Source organism: Lonchura striata, chromosome 22 (genome assembly GCF_050655825.1).
Source record: "Lonchura striata isolate lonStrDom1 chromosome 22, ASM5065582v1, whole genome shotgun sequence".
NCBI lineage: Eukaryota > Metazoa > Chordata > Aves > Passeriformes > Estrildidae > Lonchura > Lonchura striata.
Window position 1 is genome coordinate 7,259,900 of NC_140724.1, and position 16,411 is coordinate 7,276,310.

A 16,411-nucleotide genomic window follows, 5' to 3' on the forward strand; every position below is an offset into this window, starting at 1 on the left:
GTGGTTTTCTGCATGACGTCAGAACTGGGCACGAGCAGCTGCGTTCCCCTGGGGCGTGACGTCACGGCTGCGGGCGCGGCGTTTGAATTCCGGGGCGGAGCGTCCCTCCTCCGCGCGTAACGTCACGGCTGAAGTCATGGCCGGGGCTTCCCTCCCCCTGCTGCTTCCTCCTCGACGCGTGACGTCACCGTGAACAGAGCGCCCCTACTTCCTTCTCAACGCGTGACGTCACGGCTGGAGGCGTGTCCACAGTGCCCCCCCCACTCGTGACGTCACCCTCCGGCCGCGCGCGGTGGGCGTGTCCTCGGCGGCGGGGGCCGGCGCGGCCGTGACGTCACCGCGCCGCCGCGCCCGCCCGTGCGTGACGCTGCCGCCAGTGCCCAACATGGCGGCGGGCGGCGGCGGCGGCACCGGGGGGACGCCGCTCCGGCCGGGCCCCTCGGCGCTCGCTCCGCCGCCGCTGCCGCCGGCGCTTGTCCCGCCGCTGCTCGCGCTGCTGCTGCTGCTGCCGCCGCCGCCCGGCAGCGCCGCCGCGCCCTCCGCCGACACCGTGGTGCTGGGGCTGCGCTTGGAGGAGAGCAGCAAACCGGCGGCGCCGCCGGCCGCCGCGGAGGAGCCGCGCGGGCCCATCCGCCTCACGGAGGGCAGCGAGGCCCTGCTCCGCCTCTACGGGCTGGGGCTGGGCCCCGGCGCGGCGCAGCGCGTGGCCTTCGCCGAGCTGCGGCCGCACGGCAACGCCTCGAGCGGCAACGCCACGTGCCGGGAGCGCTCGCAGGACCTGCTGGTGCGGCCCGGGCCCGCCGAGCCCCGCGACACCTCGGCGCTGCTCCGCCTGCGGGTGCAGCCGCTCCGCAAGCACGAGCGAGCCAAGACCTACGTGCTGTGCTCGCAGCGCCGGCCCGGCCAGCCCTGGCTGCCGCACCAAGGCGCGGACGGGCACGTCGTGGTGCTGGAGGAGAAGAAATCGCTGCTGCCGCTGTGGCTGCAGGTGATCCTGATCGCCGCGCTGCTGGTGCTGTCGGGGATGTTCAGCGGGCTTAACCTGGGCCTGATGGCGCTGGACCCCATGGAGCTGAGGATCGTGCAGAACTGCGGCACCGAGAAGGAGAAGCGCTACGCCCGCCGCATCGAGCCCATCCGCAGGAAAGGGAATTACCTGCTCTGCTCCTTGCTCCTGGGTAACGTGCTGGTCAACACCACGCTGACCATCCTGCTGGACGACCTGATCGGCTCCGGCCTCGGCGCCGTGGTGGCCTCCACCATCGGCATCGTCATCTTCGGCGAGATCGTGCCGCAGGCGCTGTGCTCGCGGCACGGGCTGGCCGTGGGCGCCAACACCATCGTGGTCACCAAGTTCTTCATGCTGGTGACCTTCCCGCTGTCCTACCCCATCAGCAAGCTGCTGGACTGCGTGCTGGGCCAGGAGATCGGCACCGTCTACAACCGGGAGAAGCTGGTGGAGATGCTGAAGGTGACGGAGCCCTACAACGACCTGGTGAGGGAGGAGCTCAACATGATCCAGGGAGCGCTGGAGCTGCGCACCAAGACGGTGGAGGACGTGATGACGCCGCTGCAGAACTGCTTCATGATCAACAGCGACGCCATCCTGGACTTCAACACCATGTCGGAGATCATGGAGAGCGGCTACACGCGCATCCCGGTCTACGAGGACGAGAGGTCCAACATCATGGACATCCTCTACGTCAAGGACCTGGCCTTCGTGGACCCCGACGACTGCACGCCCCTCAAGACCATCACCAAGTTCTACAACCACCCCGTGCACGTGGTGTTCCACGACACCAAGCTGGACGCCATGCTGGAGGAGTTCAAAAAGGGTGAGGAGAGCGGCCGGGAGGAAAATTCCGGGCGGGATTTGGTGGGCAGGGATGGAGCTGGAGGTGCCAGAGCGGCCACGATGCCAAGGGAACCAGCGACAGCTCGGGGGTCACCAAATTTGAGGTTCCTTCCAGCCCCAAACCATTCCACGGTTCCGTGTTCTGGTCCAATTGGGAATTTGGGAAGGAATTCTTTTTAATCCCAAAATTCAGGGATTTGGACTTCCTGCATTTGGAGCTTGCCCACACCAGATCTCCAGTGGCCACAATCCCAAGGGAACCAGTGACAGCTCAGGGGTCACCAAATTTGAGGTTCCGTCCAGCCCCAAACCATTCCACGATTCCTTGTTCTGGTTCAATTGGGAATTTGGGAAGGAATTCTTCCTTCTAATCCCAAAATTCAGGGATTTGCACTTCCTGCATTAGGAGCTTTCCCATACCAGGAACGTTTTCCTTATTTTTAATTCTTATCCCTGGAGGTTTTTGGAGAACAGGGAGGTCACCAAATTTAAGGTTCCTTCCCACCCCAAACCATTCCATGATTCCTTGTTCTGCTTCAGGTGGGATTTTGGGAAGGAAAGTCCCAAATTTGGGGGTTTTGACCTCGTGGATTTGGAGCCTTCCCATGCCAGGAATGTTTTCCTTGTTTTTAATTCTTGCTCTGCTTCCCAAAAATCGGCAGCAGGAGGAGGAAGACGATGTGGGACAGTTCCCAGGTGGAATTTGCCTTTTTTGGGTTTTTTTCCCAGTTTTTCCAACCCAACCCCACAGTTCCTGTGGGATGTGAGAAGCTCCAGGTGGGATTTGCCCTTTTTGGAATCTTTTCCCAAAGTTTTCCAGCCTGCCCCTCAGATAAATGAGAATTCCCAGGTGGGATTTTGCCCTTTTTAGGTTTTTTTTCCCATCCCACATTCCCCAATTCCTTTGGGATGAGGGGAAACTCCCTGGGCTCATCTTTGTGCCACATTCCAAGGACATTCCAGGGACATCCCGGGATTCCCAGAGGTTTGGGGGATGCTGTCCCAGTCCAGCCCAGTTCCCCAAACCAGTGCAGCTCTGCTGGGCTGATCCCGATTAAGGGATTTAGGCTCCCTCCCTCCTTCCTTCCGGCCTCAAATCCCAGCCCTGGGATTTTTCCAACGGGAATTTGCAGGGTTTGGGGTTTTGGAGGTGAGCCCCACAAATTCCTGCTGGATTTGGGACCTCGTTGAGCCGGACAGGAGAAGGAATAATTAAGTGGTTGTGTTAATTGTGGGGTTTGAGCTGTGGGGATTGCCCTTGGGGTGGCAATTCCCAAATTTTCCCCGTTTCCAGGCTTTGAGCGGGGAATTTCCCGCTGGAGCCGGGCTGGGAGAGCTGGGAAGGTTCTCCTGGAGAGGGGAAATTCCTGGGAATGTTCCCCTGGAGAAAGGAAATTCCAGGGAACGTTCTCCTGGAGAAAGGAAATTCCAGGAGGGCTCAGGTTCCTCCAGGAGAGCTGGAGAGGGACTGGGGACAAGGGATGGAGGGAATGGCTCCAAATGGGAAAAATGGGGATTTAAATGGGATTTTTGGGAAGGAATTCCTGGCTGGGATGGAATTCCCAGAGCAGCTGGAATCCCTGGAAGTGTCCAAAGCCAGGTTGGAGCCACCTGGCACGCTGGGACTGGATGATCCCTGAGGTCCCCAACCACTCCAGAATTCCATGGGGAGCTCTGCTGTCCCAGACGGGGTTAATTAGTGTCATTTGCCTTGGAGGTTTAATTAGAGTCATTTACCGTGGAGGTTTAATTAGTGTCATTTGCCTTGGAGGTTTAATTAGAGTCCTTGCCCTGGGAGGGAGCCCGGCCCAAGGGCTCGTTTATGTTTTAATGAGTTTATTGCTCCAGGGAGGGACGGGATGGGCTGGGACACCTTGGGGACATGGAAGGGTGGGGACAGCCCAGGGTGGGGACAGACAGGGGACATCGAAGGGTGGGGACAGACAGAGGACATTGCAAGTCTGGGGACGTCCAGGAGTCATCCCATGGCTGGGACATCCAGGGGACATCAAAGGGTGGGGACAGCCCAAGGCTGAGGTGTCTTGAGGACATCCCAGGGCTGGGACACCCTGGAGACATCCCATGGCTGGGACATCCCAGGATTGGGACATCTTGGGGACATCCCATAGCTGGGATATCCTATGGTGGGGACATCCCATGGCTGGGACATCTTGGGGACATCTTGGAGACATCCAGTGGTTGGGACATCCCATGGCTGGGACATTCTGGAGACGTCCCAGGGCTGTGACATTCTGGGGACATCGCAGGGTGGGGAGATCCTGTGGACATCCCAGGGCTGGGGCACCCTGGGGACATCCTGGGGACATCCCATGACTGGGACATCCCATGGCTGGGACATTTTTGGACATCCTGGGAACATCCCATGGCTGGAACACCTTGGGGACACCCTGGGGACGTCCATGGCTGGGACATCCCATGGCTGGGACACCTTGGGGACACCCCGGGGACGTCCCAGGCCGTCGTGGGGATGTCCCATTCCAACCCCCCCGTGTCCACAGGCAAGTCCCACCTGGCCATCGTGCAGAAGGTGAACAACGAGGGCGAGGGCGACCCCTTCTACGAGGTGCTGGGGCTGGTGACGCTCGAGGACGTCATCGAGGAGATCATCAAGTCGGAGATCCTGGACGAGTCCGACACCTACAGTAGGTTCTGGGGCTCCGGCCATCCCCAAAGTCCCACCGGAGGAGGTTCCTGGTGGTCCCCCCGAGGTGACCCCGCTGTTCCCCGCAGTTGACAACCGCAGCAGGAAGAAGGTGTGCAACCAGAAGAACCGACGGGACTTCTCGGCCTTCAAGGACCCCGACAACGAGCTGAAGGTCAAGGTGTCACCTCAGCTCCTGCTGGCCGCCCACCGCTTCCTGTCCACCGGTCAGTTTGGATGTCCCAGGGCTGGGACATCCCAAGGATGTCCTGGGGACATCCCAGGGCTTGGGACGTCCTGGGGACATCTCAGGGCTGGGACATCCCAGGGCTTGGGACGTCCTGGGGACATCCCAGGGCTGGGACATCTTGGGGATGTCCCATGGTTTGGACATCTTGGGGACTGGAGGATCCTGGAGCTGGAGGAGCTCACAAAGTCCTTGTGTCCCCACTGGTCACTCCGAGCAGAAATTTTGGCTCTTGTCCCACTTTTGGTTGTGTCTATCCCACCCAAAATGGGAGGGGACAAGGTTGGGGATGGGTGTCCTGGTCCCTTGGTTTTCATGGTTTCTTTGGGACCTTTGGGATGGACATCCTGGCCCTGGATGGACATTCCAACCCCAGGGGTCTCCTAGACCATCCCAGGATGGACATTCCAACCCCAGGGATCTCCTAGACCATCCCAGGATGGGAATCCTGGTCCCAAGGATCTCCTAGACAATCCCAGGATGGACATTCCAACTCCAAGGGTCTCCTACACCATTCCAGGATGGGAATTCCAACCCCAAGGGTCTCCTAGACCATCCCAGGATGGGAATTCCAACCCCAGGGGTCTCATAAACAATCCCAGGATGGACATTTCAACCCCAGGGGTCTCCTAGACCGTCCCAGGATGGGAATCCTGGTCCCAAGGATCTCTGAGACCATCCCAGAATAGACATTCCAACCCCAAGGTTCTCCTAGACCATCCCAGGATGGGAATTCCAACCCAGGGGTCTCCTAGACCGTCCCAGGATGGACATTCCAACCCCAAGGGTCTCCTAGACCATCCCAGGATGGGAATTCCAACCCAGGGGTCTCCTAGACCGTCCCAGGATGGACATTCACTTCCAGCTGGAGGGATTAAATCCATCTCTGACCTTCTCCCCCCTCTCCAGAGGTGACCCTCTTCACGCCCAACTTCATCTCGGAGAAGATCCTGCTGCGGCTCCTCAAGTACTCGGACGTCATCCAGGAGCTGAAGTTCGACGAGGAGAACAAGAGGTCCCCGCGGCACTTCCTGTACTGCAAGAACAAAGCGGCCGACTACTTCATCCTCATCCTGCAGGTGACGGGGCTCCTCAGGGTTCCTGTGGGATTTGGGCAATTCCCGTGGGGTTTGGGCAATTCTGGTGGGGTTTGGGAATTCCTGTGGGGTTTGGGCAATTCCGGTGGGATTTGGGCAATTCCCGTGGGGTTTGGGCAGTTCTGGTGGGGTTTGGGAATTCCTGTGGGGTTTGGGCAATTCCCGTGGGGTTTGGGCAATTCCCGTGGGATTTGGGCAATTCCTGTGGGATTTGGGCAATTCCTGTGGGGTTTGGGTAATTCTGGTGGGGTCTGGGAATTCCTGTGGGGTTTGGGCAATTCTGGTGGGATTTGGGCAATTCCGGTGGGATTTGGGCAATTCCTGTGGGATTTGGGCAATTCCTGTGGGGTTTGGGTAATTCTGGTGGGGTTTGGGCAATTCCCGTGGGATTGGGAGAGTTCTTGTGGGATCTCATCCCTTGGGATTTGGGCAGTTCCTGTGGGACCTCAGAGCTTGGGGTTTGGACAACTCCCATGGGATTTGGACAGTTCTTGTGGAATCTCATCCCTTGGGATTTGGACAATTCCATGGGACCTCAGAACCTGGGATCTGGACAATCCCGTGGGATCTCCTCCCTCATGATCTGGACAATCCCCTGGGATCTCCTCCCTCATGATCTGGACAATCCCCTGGGATCTCCTCCCTCATGATCTGGACAATCCCGTGGATCCCCTTCCTCATGATCTGGACAATCCCGTGGGATCTCCTCCCTCATGATCTGGACAATCCCGTGGATCTCCTCCCTCATGATCTGGACAATCCCGTGGGATCTCCTCCCTCGGGATCTGGCCGTGGATCGACGTTGTTTTCCCCGGCAGGGCAAGGTGGAGGTGGAGGCTGGCAAGGAGTGCATGAAGTTCGAGGCGGGAGCCTTCTCCTACTACGGGGTGATGGCCCTGAGTCCTCCTCCTGGGTCTGGTGAGCATCTCCAGAACCTTCCGGGGATCTCTGGGTGGGAGCTGCCGCCGGGAACGGGAGATTCCCGAGGTTCCAAATCCCATCAGTGTCCTGGGGACAGCAGAGCTGCCCATGGAATTCTGGAATGGTTGGGAAGGACCTTGAGGATCATCCAGTGCCACCACTTAAACCTTCCAATGTCCATGGTGGCTCCAGCCTGGCTTTGGACACTTGCAGGGATTCCTGGGTGGGAACAGGAGATTCCCAAGGTTCCAAACCCCATCCTAGGGACAGCAGAGGTTTGGCTTTAAGTTTAGGTCCAGGTTTAGGTTTAGGTTGGAATTTGATTTTCCTGCGGAAAATGGGATTCTTGTTAAAGCTGCCCTGTTAGGAAGAGTTTTAGGTTTTAGAATCCCACCCTAAAAACTTTACATTCAGTTTACTAAACCTGAATCTAAACTTAAAATTAACCTAAACCTGGAAGAGTTGTAAGTTTTAGAATCCCACCCTAAAAACTTTACATTCAGTTTACTAAACCTGAATCTAAACTTAACCCTGAACCTCCACGAGAATTCCAGAAACCCAAAGAATTCTGCCAAACAAAAGCCACCAATTCAGGGCACGAGCTCCCCGGGCTCCGTGCGTGGGGAGCGACCCCAGGCTGGGGAAGGTCGGGCCGGAGCCGGGGCCGATCCCAACCCTTCCCAACGCCGCAGAAATCCGTTCCCCGTCGCACGTGAGCGGCCTCAACCGCTCGGCCTCGCTCGGCTACCACGAGCGCTCGGAGCCGGGCTCGTCGCCGCTCGGCGGCAGCAACAACCAGCTCAACGCCGGCGGCGCCCAGTACGTGGCCGACTTCAGCGTCCGCGCCCTCACCGACCTCCAGTTCGTCAAGGTGAGCGTTCCCGGCCGGCGTGGGGCCGGGAGAACCCTTTGGGATGGGGTTCCTGATCCATGAGGGCTGGAAAAACCCTTTGGGATGGGGTTCCTGATCCATCAGGGCCGGGAGAACCCTTTGGGATGGGGTTCCTGATCCATGAGGACCAGGAGAACCCTTTGGGATGGGGTTCCTGATCCATCAGGGCCGGGAGAACCCTTTGGGATGGGGTTCCTGATCCATCAGGGCCGGGAGAACCCTTTGGGATGGGGTTCCTGATCCATCAGGGCCGGGAGAACCCTTTGGGATGGGGTTCCTGATCCATCAGGGCCGGGAGAACCCTTTGGGATGGGGTTCCCGATCCATGAGGACCATGAAAACTCTTTGGGATGGGGTTCCCAGCCATGAGAAGCCTTTGGGATGGGATTCCCAACCCATTGGATCTTCTCGGATGGTTTGGGATGATCAAGCGGCTCTGGCGGGGCTCGTTTGGGGTCATTCCATCCCTTTGTGCAGTCCTACCTAACTTTGGGATGGGGATTCCATTCCTACCCCACTTTGGGTTGGGAATTCCGTCCCTACTCCACTTTGGGATGGGAATTGCATCCCTGCCCCACTTTGGGATGGGAATTCCACCCCTACCCCACTTTGGGATGGGAATTCCATCCCTGCCCCACTTTGGGATGGGAATTCCATCCCTGCCCCACTTTGGGATGGGAATTCCACTCCTACCCCACTTTGGGATGGGAATTCCGTCCCTACTCCACTTTGGGATGGGAATTCCACTCCTACCCCACTTTGGGATGGGAATTCCATCCCTGCTCCACTTTGGGATGGGAATTCCATCCCTGCCCCACTTTGGGATGGGAATTCCATCCCTGCTCCACTTTGGGATGGGAATTCCATCCCTGCCCCACTTTGGGATGGGAATTCCATCCCTACCCCACTTTGGGATGGGAATTCCATCCCTGCCCCACTTTGGGATGGGAATTCCGTCCCTGCCCCACTTTGGGATGGGAATTCCGGCCCTGCCCCAGCTCGGGTGGGGAATTCCGGCCGTGCCGTGCGGCGCCCCACGGCTCCGGCGCTCCCCGCAGATCTCGCGGCAGGAGTACCAGAACGGGCTGCTGGCGTCGCGCATGGACAGCTGCCCGCAGTCGCCCGACGCCGCCCCGGCCGAGCGGCCGGAGCCGGCGGAGCCGGCGGCGCCGGCGGACGAGACCACGAGCCTGCTCCACGAGAGGAACTGCCTGAGCCGCCGCGCCAACCACGGCGGCGCCGAGAGCTCCGGCTGAGCCCGGCGTGCCGGCGCCGGGACTCGCCCGCGGGACGAGCCGGACGAGGAGGACGAGGTGGGGATGGAGGAGCCGGACTCGCCGCCGCTCCTCCGGGCCGGCTCGGTTCCGGATGGACGCGGCACCGCCGGCACCGCCGGCGCCTCAGGGAGCTTCGGGTCTCGGCGTGCCGCCGCGGGGACCCTCGGGGTGGGAATTCCGGCCCTGACGGGAAATCTGGGATGGAAATCTGGGATGGAAATCCCAATCCTGCCGGGAAATCTGGGATGGAAATTCCAGCCCTGATGGGAAATCTGGGATGGAAATCTGGGATGGAAATCTGGGATGGAAATCCCAATCCTGACGGGAGATTTGGGATGGAAATCTGGGATGGAAATCCCAATCCTGACGGGAGATTTGGGATGGAAATCTGGGATGGAAATCCCAATCCTGACGGGAAATCTGGGATGGAAATCTGGGATGGAAATCCCAATCCTGACGGGAAATCTGGGATGGAAATCTGGGATGGAAATCCCAATCCTGACGGGAAATCTGGGATGGAAATCAGGGATGGAAATCCCAACCCTGCCAGGAATCCCGGGATGGAAATCTGGGATGGAAATCCAAATCCTGCCGGGAAATCTGGGATGGAAATCCTGAGCCTGCCAGGAAATCTGGGATGGAAATCTCAACCCTGCCAGGAATCCCGGGATGAAAATCTGGGATGGAAATCCCAACCCTGCCAGGAAATCTGGGATGGAAATCTGGGATAGAAATCCCAACCCTGCCAGGAATCCCGGGATGGAAATCTGGGATGGAAATCCCAACCCTTCCATGGTCCATCCCAACCTTTCAGGAATCCCAGGATGGAAATCCCAACCCTGCCGGGAAATCTGGGATGGACATCCCAATCCAAATCCTTCCAGGACCCTCAGGATGGACATCCCAACCCTTCCAGGGTCCTTCCCAATCCTTCCAGGAACTCCAACCCTTCCAGGAATCCCAGAACGGGCCCCCCAACCCTGCCAGGACCCTCAGGATGGACACCCCAAACCTTTGGCATCCCTGGAATGGGAATTCCATCTCTTTGGGATCTCCAGCCCCATTTTGGGACGGGAATTCCAAACTTTTGGGGTCTCCTGCCCCATTTTGGGACGGGAATTCCAAACTTTTGGGGTCTCCTCGGCCCTTTGGGGTCTCCTGCCCCATTTTGGGATATCCTGGCACGGGAATCCCGAGCCCACTCCGGTGGTTTTGGGGTTTCCTGGAGAAATCCCAGCCCTGTCCCCGCTGGCCCGGGGATTTTGGGGTCAGGATTTGGGGTTTGGATTTTGGGTTCTGATTTTGGGGTCAGGGTTTTGGGGTCTGATTTTGGGATCTGGATTTTGGGGTCTGGACTTTGAGGTTTGGATTTTGGGGTCTGATTTTGAGGCCTGGATTTTGGGGTCTGGATTTTGGGGTGACACAGCGCTAGTGACCAAAGTTGTACAGGCAGGAGGGGGCTGAGGGTCCCCCCCAAAACCCCCCCTGGGGTTTTTTGGGGTCAGAGAGCTTGACCCCAAAAAAACAAAAATAAGCACAAAAAAGTTCCCCCTGGGTGAACTCCTGTAAGTTATTGGGAGAAGGTTGAATTATTTTTGTTAATCACATCTCGACGATCAGTTCCTAGCTCCTTCCGCAGGGAGATTTTAGAAATAATAATAATAATAATTAATTAATAATAATAATTAATAATTAATAATAAGCCAGGGAAAAAAAAACACAAAAAAAAAACCCAACAAAAAACTTTTTTATTAAATCTTCCTCTATGCAAACCCCTCCTGTTCCTCCCCCCCGGGGAATTCCTATTTATTGTTCAGGTTTGATTTGTATTTTTTGGGGGCTCTCGGGTCGCGGGGGGGGATGGGGGAGGGGCGGGGGGGGCCGGGCCTCCCCCTCCCGGTTCTGCCCCTCCCCCCACGCCCCGCTTCTGGAACCCGCCGTGGAATTTTTATTTCACGGGGTTTTTTTGTTTTGATTTTTTTTTTTTTTTTGCCAGATGGGTTAATAAAGATTCTATATCTGTACCTGGCTGCGCTCGGTGCCGCGCGGGGCGGTCCCGGTTACCGGGGAAGGGTCGCGGTTACCGGAACCGCTTTAAAAAGGACGCGGCGCCTTTAAATCCTCCCCACCCGCGGAGGGGGCGCCAAACCCCGCCCCTTAACGGCAGCGCGGGCGGTGATTGGCTGCGAGGGAAGCGAGGCGGGACTACGGGGGAAAGGCGGGATGTGATTGGTGGGAGGCGGGGAGTGGGCGGGGCGCGCTGCCGGAATACGGAAGTGGGAGCGGCGTGAGGCGGCGGCACCGGGACGGGCACCGGGACGGGCACCGGGACCGGGCCCCGCTCCCCTCAGGCGTCCAGCAGGTCCCGCACGGCCGGGTGCGCCCCGTCCCGCGGGCTGCGGCCTCTGGCGTCGCGGAGGGCAGCGAGGCCCGGCTGCCGGCGCAGGAGGAGGGCGCAGAGCTCACGGTGCCCCTGCTCGGCGGCCTGCACCGGGGGACACCGGGGTCAGCCCCGGGAGTGACCCGAGAGCCGCCCCCGGGAGGAGGAGCCCCGTGCCCCCAGCCCGCTGTGGGCAGGAGGTGTCCCCAGCTGGCATTGGGGTCCCCCTGTGCCCCCGTTAATTTGGGCAGGGGGATGCCCCTGTGCCCCCAGCTGGCATTGGGGTCCCCCTGTGCCCCCCGTTAATTTGGGCAGGGGGATGCCCCTGTGCCCCCAGCTGGCATTGGGGTCCCCCTGTGCCCCCTCTAATCCGAGCAGGGGTGCCCCCGGTGACACCCTCAAATTTGGGTAGGGGTGCCCCCCATGCCCCTCTCTCATTTGGGCACCGTGACCCCCTGTGCCTCCCTCCAATTTGGGCAGTGGGGTCCCGCTGTGCCCACCTCTATTTTGGGCAGGGGGTGCCTCCCATGCCCCCTTTAATTTGGGCAGAGAGATCCCCCCGTGCCCCCTCTCATTTGGGTACGGGGACCCCCCCTGTGCCCCTCTAATTTGGGCACTGTGACCCCCTGTGCCCGCCTCTGTTTTGGGCAGGAGGTGCTTTTTGTGCTCTCTCTATTTTAGGGCAGGGGGTGCCCCCATTACCGCCCTCATTTGGGTACGGGGACCCCCCCTGTGCCCCTCTAATTTGGGTATGGGATGCCCCCCGTGCCCTGCTCAAATTCGGGCAAGGGGTGCCCCCCATTACCGCCCTCATTTGGGCACTGTGCCCCCCCTATTTTGGGCAGGGGGAGGTCCCGGTGCCTCTCCGGTTCCGTCCCGGTGCCCCCCACCCCGTGCCCCCCCTCGGTCCCTCTGCACCGTCCCGGTGCCCCCGCCGGCCCCGGGGCCGTGTCCCCGGTGCCCGGGCCGGTGCCGCCGGTCCCACCTTGTGCAGGCCGGTGCGGCCGTCGCTGTCGGCGGCGGCGGGGTCGGCGCCGTGGCGCAGCAGCAGCTCGGTGACGGCGCGGTGCCCGCAGAAGCACGCCCGGTGCAGCGGCGTGGCCCCGCCGGGGGTGCGGGCGTCGCTCGGGGCGCCGCGCTCCAGCAGCAGCCGGCACACGGCCAGGTGCCCGTTCCGGCTGGCGTAGTGCTGCGGGCACGGGGTTACCGGGGTTACCGGGCACCGGCGGGACCGACCCCCCGGCGGGACCGACCACCGGGATCCCCGGTGCCAGGGCAGGAAGGACCCAAAGATCCCCGGTTCTCCCCGGTGCCAGGGCTGTGCCCCCGGGCAGAACCGACCCCAAACACCCCCGGTGCCCTCCGTGCCCTCGTACCCAGTCAGGACCCCCCGGTGCCCAAGGACCCGGTGCCCCCAGTGTACCAGAGCCGTGCCCCCCCGTACCCCCCGGTGTTCCAGGGCCGTGCACCTGTGTCCCCCGTGTCCCCCGGTGCCCCTGGGCCATACCCCCGGTGCCCCGGTGTACCAGGGCCGTGTCCCCAGTGCCCCCCGGTGCCCCGGGCCGTGCCCCCCGGTGTCCCCGGTGTACCAGGGCCGTGTCCCCCGGTGCCCCGGGCCGTGTCCCCCGGTGCCCCGGTGTCCCCGGGCCGTGTCCCCCGTGCCCCCCGGTGCCCCAGGCCGTGTCCCCCGGTGCCCCGGTGTACCAGGGCCGTGTACCCCGCCCGGTCGGGCTCCGCGGGGTCCCCGCTCCGCTCCAGCAGCTGCAGCACCCGCGCCTCGTCCCCGTCCCGCGCCGCCGCCCAGATCCCTGCGGGCACGGGGCCGCCTCAGCCGCGGGCGGAGCGAGCCCCGGGCCCTGCCCGGTACCGGCACCGGAGCCCCCCGGTACCGGCACCCCCGCCCGGAGCCCCCCGGTACCGCTGCTCCAGCCCAGCCCGAGCCCCCTCCGCCACCCCAACCCCTGCGCAGAGTCCCCGGTGCCCCTCCGGTACCGGAACCCAGCCCGGACCCCCCGGCGCCCCTCCGGTAGCGGGCACCGCCCACCGCCGGTACCGGCCCCGGACCCCCCGGAGCCCCCGGAGCCCCGGACCCCGCTCGAAGTCCATCTCGGGCAGGCTCTGGTGCACGCTGGGCACGGCCGCGGGCCCCGCGCAGCACGGCCCGGCCAGCGCCGCCCGGCCCGGGCAGCACCGAGCGGGCGGAGAGCGGCGGCCACCGGCCATGGCAGCGGCGCGGAGAGAACCGAGGGGAGGCGGAAAGGACCGAGGGGAGACGGAGAGAACCGAGCGGCGCGGAGAGAACCGAGGGGAGACGGAGAGAACCGAGGGGAGGCGGAGAGAACCGAGCGGCGGCGGAGAGAACCGAGGGGAGGCGGAGAGAACCGAGCGGCGGCGGAGAGAACCGAGCGGCGGCGGAGAGAACCGAGCGGCGGCGGAGAGAACCGAGCGGCGGCGGAGAGAACCGAGCGGCGGCGGAGAGAACCGAGGGGAGACGGAGAGAACCGAGGGGAGACGGAGAGAACCGAGGGGAGGCGGAAAGGACCGAGGGGAGGCGGAGAGAACCGAAAGAGGCTGAAAAGGGTCGGAAAAAGCCGAACGGAGCCGGAAAAAGCCGAACGGAGCCGAAGGGCGCCGCCGCCGAACCGCTCCCGCGCATGCGCGCTCGCCGCACCCGCTGCCGCCGCCAGGGGGCGCCCTCGGCCGCCCGAAGCCCCTTTGGGGACCCGGGGTTCCTCCCCCTCCCCCCTCCCCCCCAAATTTTGGGGTCCCCAAAAGCCCCACCCCCACCAGCAGCGGCGGCCACGGGGCTGCAGCGCCCCCTGGGGGACCCCAAGGCTCTGCCTCCACTCGGGGGTCCCAGGGGTCACCCCCACACCTTTATGGGGTCCCCGAGCTCTTCGCTGCTCTGCAATGGGGGTCCCCCAGCAGTATTGGGGGTCCCCCTCCCCATTAGGGGCGTCCCACAGGTCCGTCCCCTACTTTGGGGTCTCCTTGGGGTCCCCCTCCCCGGTATTGGGGGGTCCCGGAGGCCTCTCTCCTATACTGGGGTGTTCTGGGGGTGGGGGGGGGTCTCCCTCCTGAATTTTGGGGTATCCCTGAGCTCCCCTCCCCCATCTCGGGCTCTCCTTGTGGTCCCCGCAGCTCCATCCCCAATATCGGGGTATCCTTGGGTATCCCCTCCCCGAAGTTGGGGTGTCCCCCTCCCCCCCAAGGCTTGCCCAGCCCTCCCCCCCCGCCCCCAGCCCCATTTCCCACGGCCCCGACCCCCCCCAGCCCCTCCCCCATTTCCGGCCCGGCCCCCCCGCCTGGGAACGGCGCCGCTTTTTCTCCTTTTTTAGCCCCGCGGGAGCTTTTGCCATGAGCTCAGCACGGGGGAAGGGAGCTGAAAACCTCCCAAAACCTCCCAAAAACCTCCCCCAAAACCTCCCAAAATCCCCTCGAAACCTCCCCCAAATCCTCCCAAAAACGTCCCCCAAAACCTCCCAAAATCCCCTCGAAGCCTCCCCCAAATCCTCCCAAAAACCTCCCCCAAATCCTCCCAAAAACCTCCCCCAAAACCTCCCAAAATCCCCTCGAAACCTCCCCCAAAATCTCCCAAAAACCTCCCCCAAAACCTCCCAAAAACCTCCCCTAAAACCTCCCAAAAACCTCCCCCAAAACCTCCCCCAAAACCTCCCAAAATCCCCTCAAAACCTACCCCAAAAACCTCCCCCAAATCCTCCCAAAAACCTCCCCCAAAATCCCCTCGAAACCTCCCCAAAAACCTCCCAAAAACCTCCCCCAAAACCTCCCAAAATCCCCTCAAAACCTCCCCCAAATCCTCCCCCAAAAATTCCCCCAACCCCCTCAAAACTCTCAGAACCTCTTCCAAAATTCCCCTAAAACCTCCCCCCAAAATGTCCCAAAAACTCCCCCAAAACTGCCCCAAAACCTCAAACAAAACTTCCCTAAAACTCCCCAAAAATTCCCCCAAAACTCCCCAAAAATTCCCCCAGAAAAAGCGAAAAAAAAACCCCCCAGGATTTATTTGGTTTTTTTCTGGAAGTCCTTTTATTATGAATATAAAAATACTCAGGTATTTACAAGAAATAAATATATTTCGGTAACAAATAAATTACAGCGGGCGGGGGCCGATACAAAACGGGGCGGGGGGCGTGCAGGGGGTGGGCACAGGAGGGGGGCACGAGGGGACAAAGTGCCAGGGCAGGGTGGGGACAGAGCCCTGGCACGGGTGGGCACGGAGGGAGGGCAAATAGAAAAAAGTCAGGGAGAAAAACCCGAAACGAGCCCAAATAAAACCGTCCCGAGGGCACCGGGCACGGGTGGGCACGGGTGGGCACGGGTGGGCACAGGGCCCGGGGGTGTCCCCAAGGCTGTCCCTCCGTGGGGACACCGTACCGAAGGTTGGTGGCAGAGTGACAATCCCGGTGCCAGGGTGGCAGTGCCACCCCCTGGGTGCCAGGGCCGTCCCCAAGGCAGGGGGCAGAGTGACAATCCCGGTGCCAGGGTGACGATCCTGTCCCCAGGGCGGGCGCTGGCACCGGGGTGACACTGGGCAGACCCTGTGGTGACCCTGCTGTCCCCAGGGCGGGTGCCAGTGTGGCACTCCTGTCCCCAGGGCGGGTGCCAGTGCCAGGCGCCCGTCCCCAGCCAGGATTTGGTGCCAGGTGTCCATCATGAGCCAGGTTATGGTGCCAAGCTTCTATCACCAACCAGGTCTTGGTGCCAGGCTTCCATCCCCAGCTTGGTTTAGGTACCAGGCTTCCATCACCAGCTGGGTTTAGGTGCCAGGTGTCCATCCTCAGCCTGGTTTTGGTGCCAGGCTCTCATCTGCAGCCAGGATTTGGTGCCAGGTGTCCATCATGAGCCAGGTTTTGGTGCCAGGTGTCCATCCACAGCCAGGTTTTGGTGCCAGGTGTCCATCCACAGCCAGGTCCTGGTGTCAAACTTCCATCCCCAGCCGGGATGTGGTGCCAGGCTCTCATCCCCAGCCGGGATGTGGTGCCATCCACCCGTCCCCAGCCGGATGCCGACACCAGCTCCGCCGTGCCCGCTCGGCGGTGCCCGCGCCGGGCGCGGC

At 61.5% G+C, this 16,411-nt stretch overlaps 2 protein-coding genes across 2 annotated transcripts; one reads left to right on the forward strand and one right to left on the reverse strand.

The window, feature by feature from the left end:
- Positions 1–385: 385 nt before the first annotated feature.
- CNNM4 (cyclin and CBS domain divalent metal cation transport mediator 4) lies at positions 386–10,975 on the forward strand. The gene is made up of 7 exons (XM_085559342.1): positions 386–1,835; positions 4,375–4,518; positions 4,607–4,744; positions 5,674–5,843; positions 6,680–6,779; positions 7,475–7,653; positions 8,733–10,975. The coding sequence occupies exons 1-7, from the start codon at positions 386–388 to the stop codon at positions 8,928–8,930; spliced, it is 2,379 nt and encodes a 792-aa protein (XP_085415468.1). The 3' UTR covers positions 8,931–10,975.
- ANKRD39 (ankyrin repeat domain 39) lies at positions 10,683–13,623 on the reverse strand. The gene is made up of 4 exons (XM_085559345.1): positions 13,422–13,623; positions 13,036–13,139; positions 12,317–12,520; positions 10,683–11,436 (listed from the first exon to the last, which is right to left on the reverse strand). The coding sequence occupies exons 1-4, from the start codon at positions 13,552–13,554 to the stop codon at positions 11,299–11,301; spliced, it is 579 nt and encodes a 192-aa protein (XP_085415471.1). The 5' UTR covers positions 13,555–13,623; the 3' UTR covers positions 10,683–11,298.
- Between the last annotated feature and the right edge of the window lie 2,788 nt (positions 13,624–16,411).

Coding starts and splice junctions, on each gene's coding strand:
- CNNM4 (XM_085559342.1), top strand. CDS start 386: ATGGCGGCGGGCGGCGGCGGCGGCACCGGGGGGACGCCGCTCCGGCCG. Junction 6,780..7,474: donor GAGTCCTCCTCCTGGGTCTG/GTGAGCATCTCC, acceptor CCAACGCCGCAG/AAATCCGTTCCCCGTCGCAC. Junction 7,654..8,732: donor CCGACCTCCAGTTCGTCAAG/GTGAGCGTTCCC, acceptor CGCTCCCCGCAG/ATCTCGCGGCAGGAGTACCA.
- ANKRD39 (XM_085559345.1), bottom strand. CDS start 13,554: ATGGCCGGTGGCCGCCGCTCTCCGCCCGCTCGGTGCTGCCCGGGCCGG. Junction 13,140..13,421: donor CGAGATGGACTTCGAGCGGG/GTCCGGGGCTCC, acceptor CCGTGCCCGCAG/GGATCTGGGCGGCGGCGCGG. Junction 12,521..13,035: donor GGGCGGGGTACACGGCCCTG/GTACACCGGGGC, acceptor CCGTGCCCGCAG/CACTACGCCAGCCGGAACGG.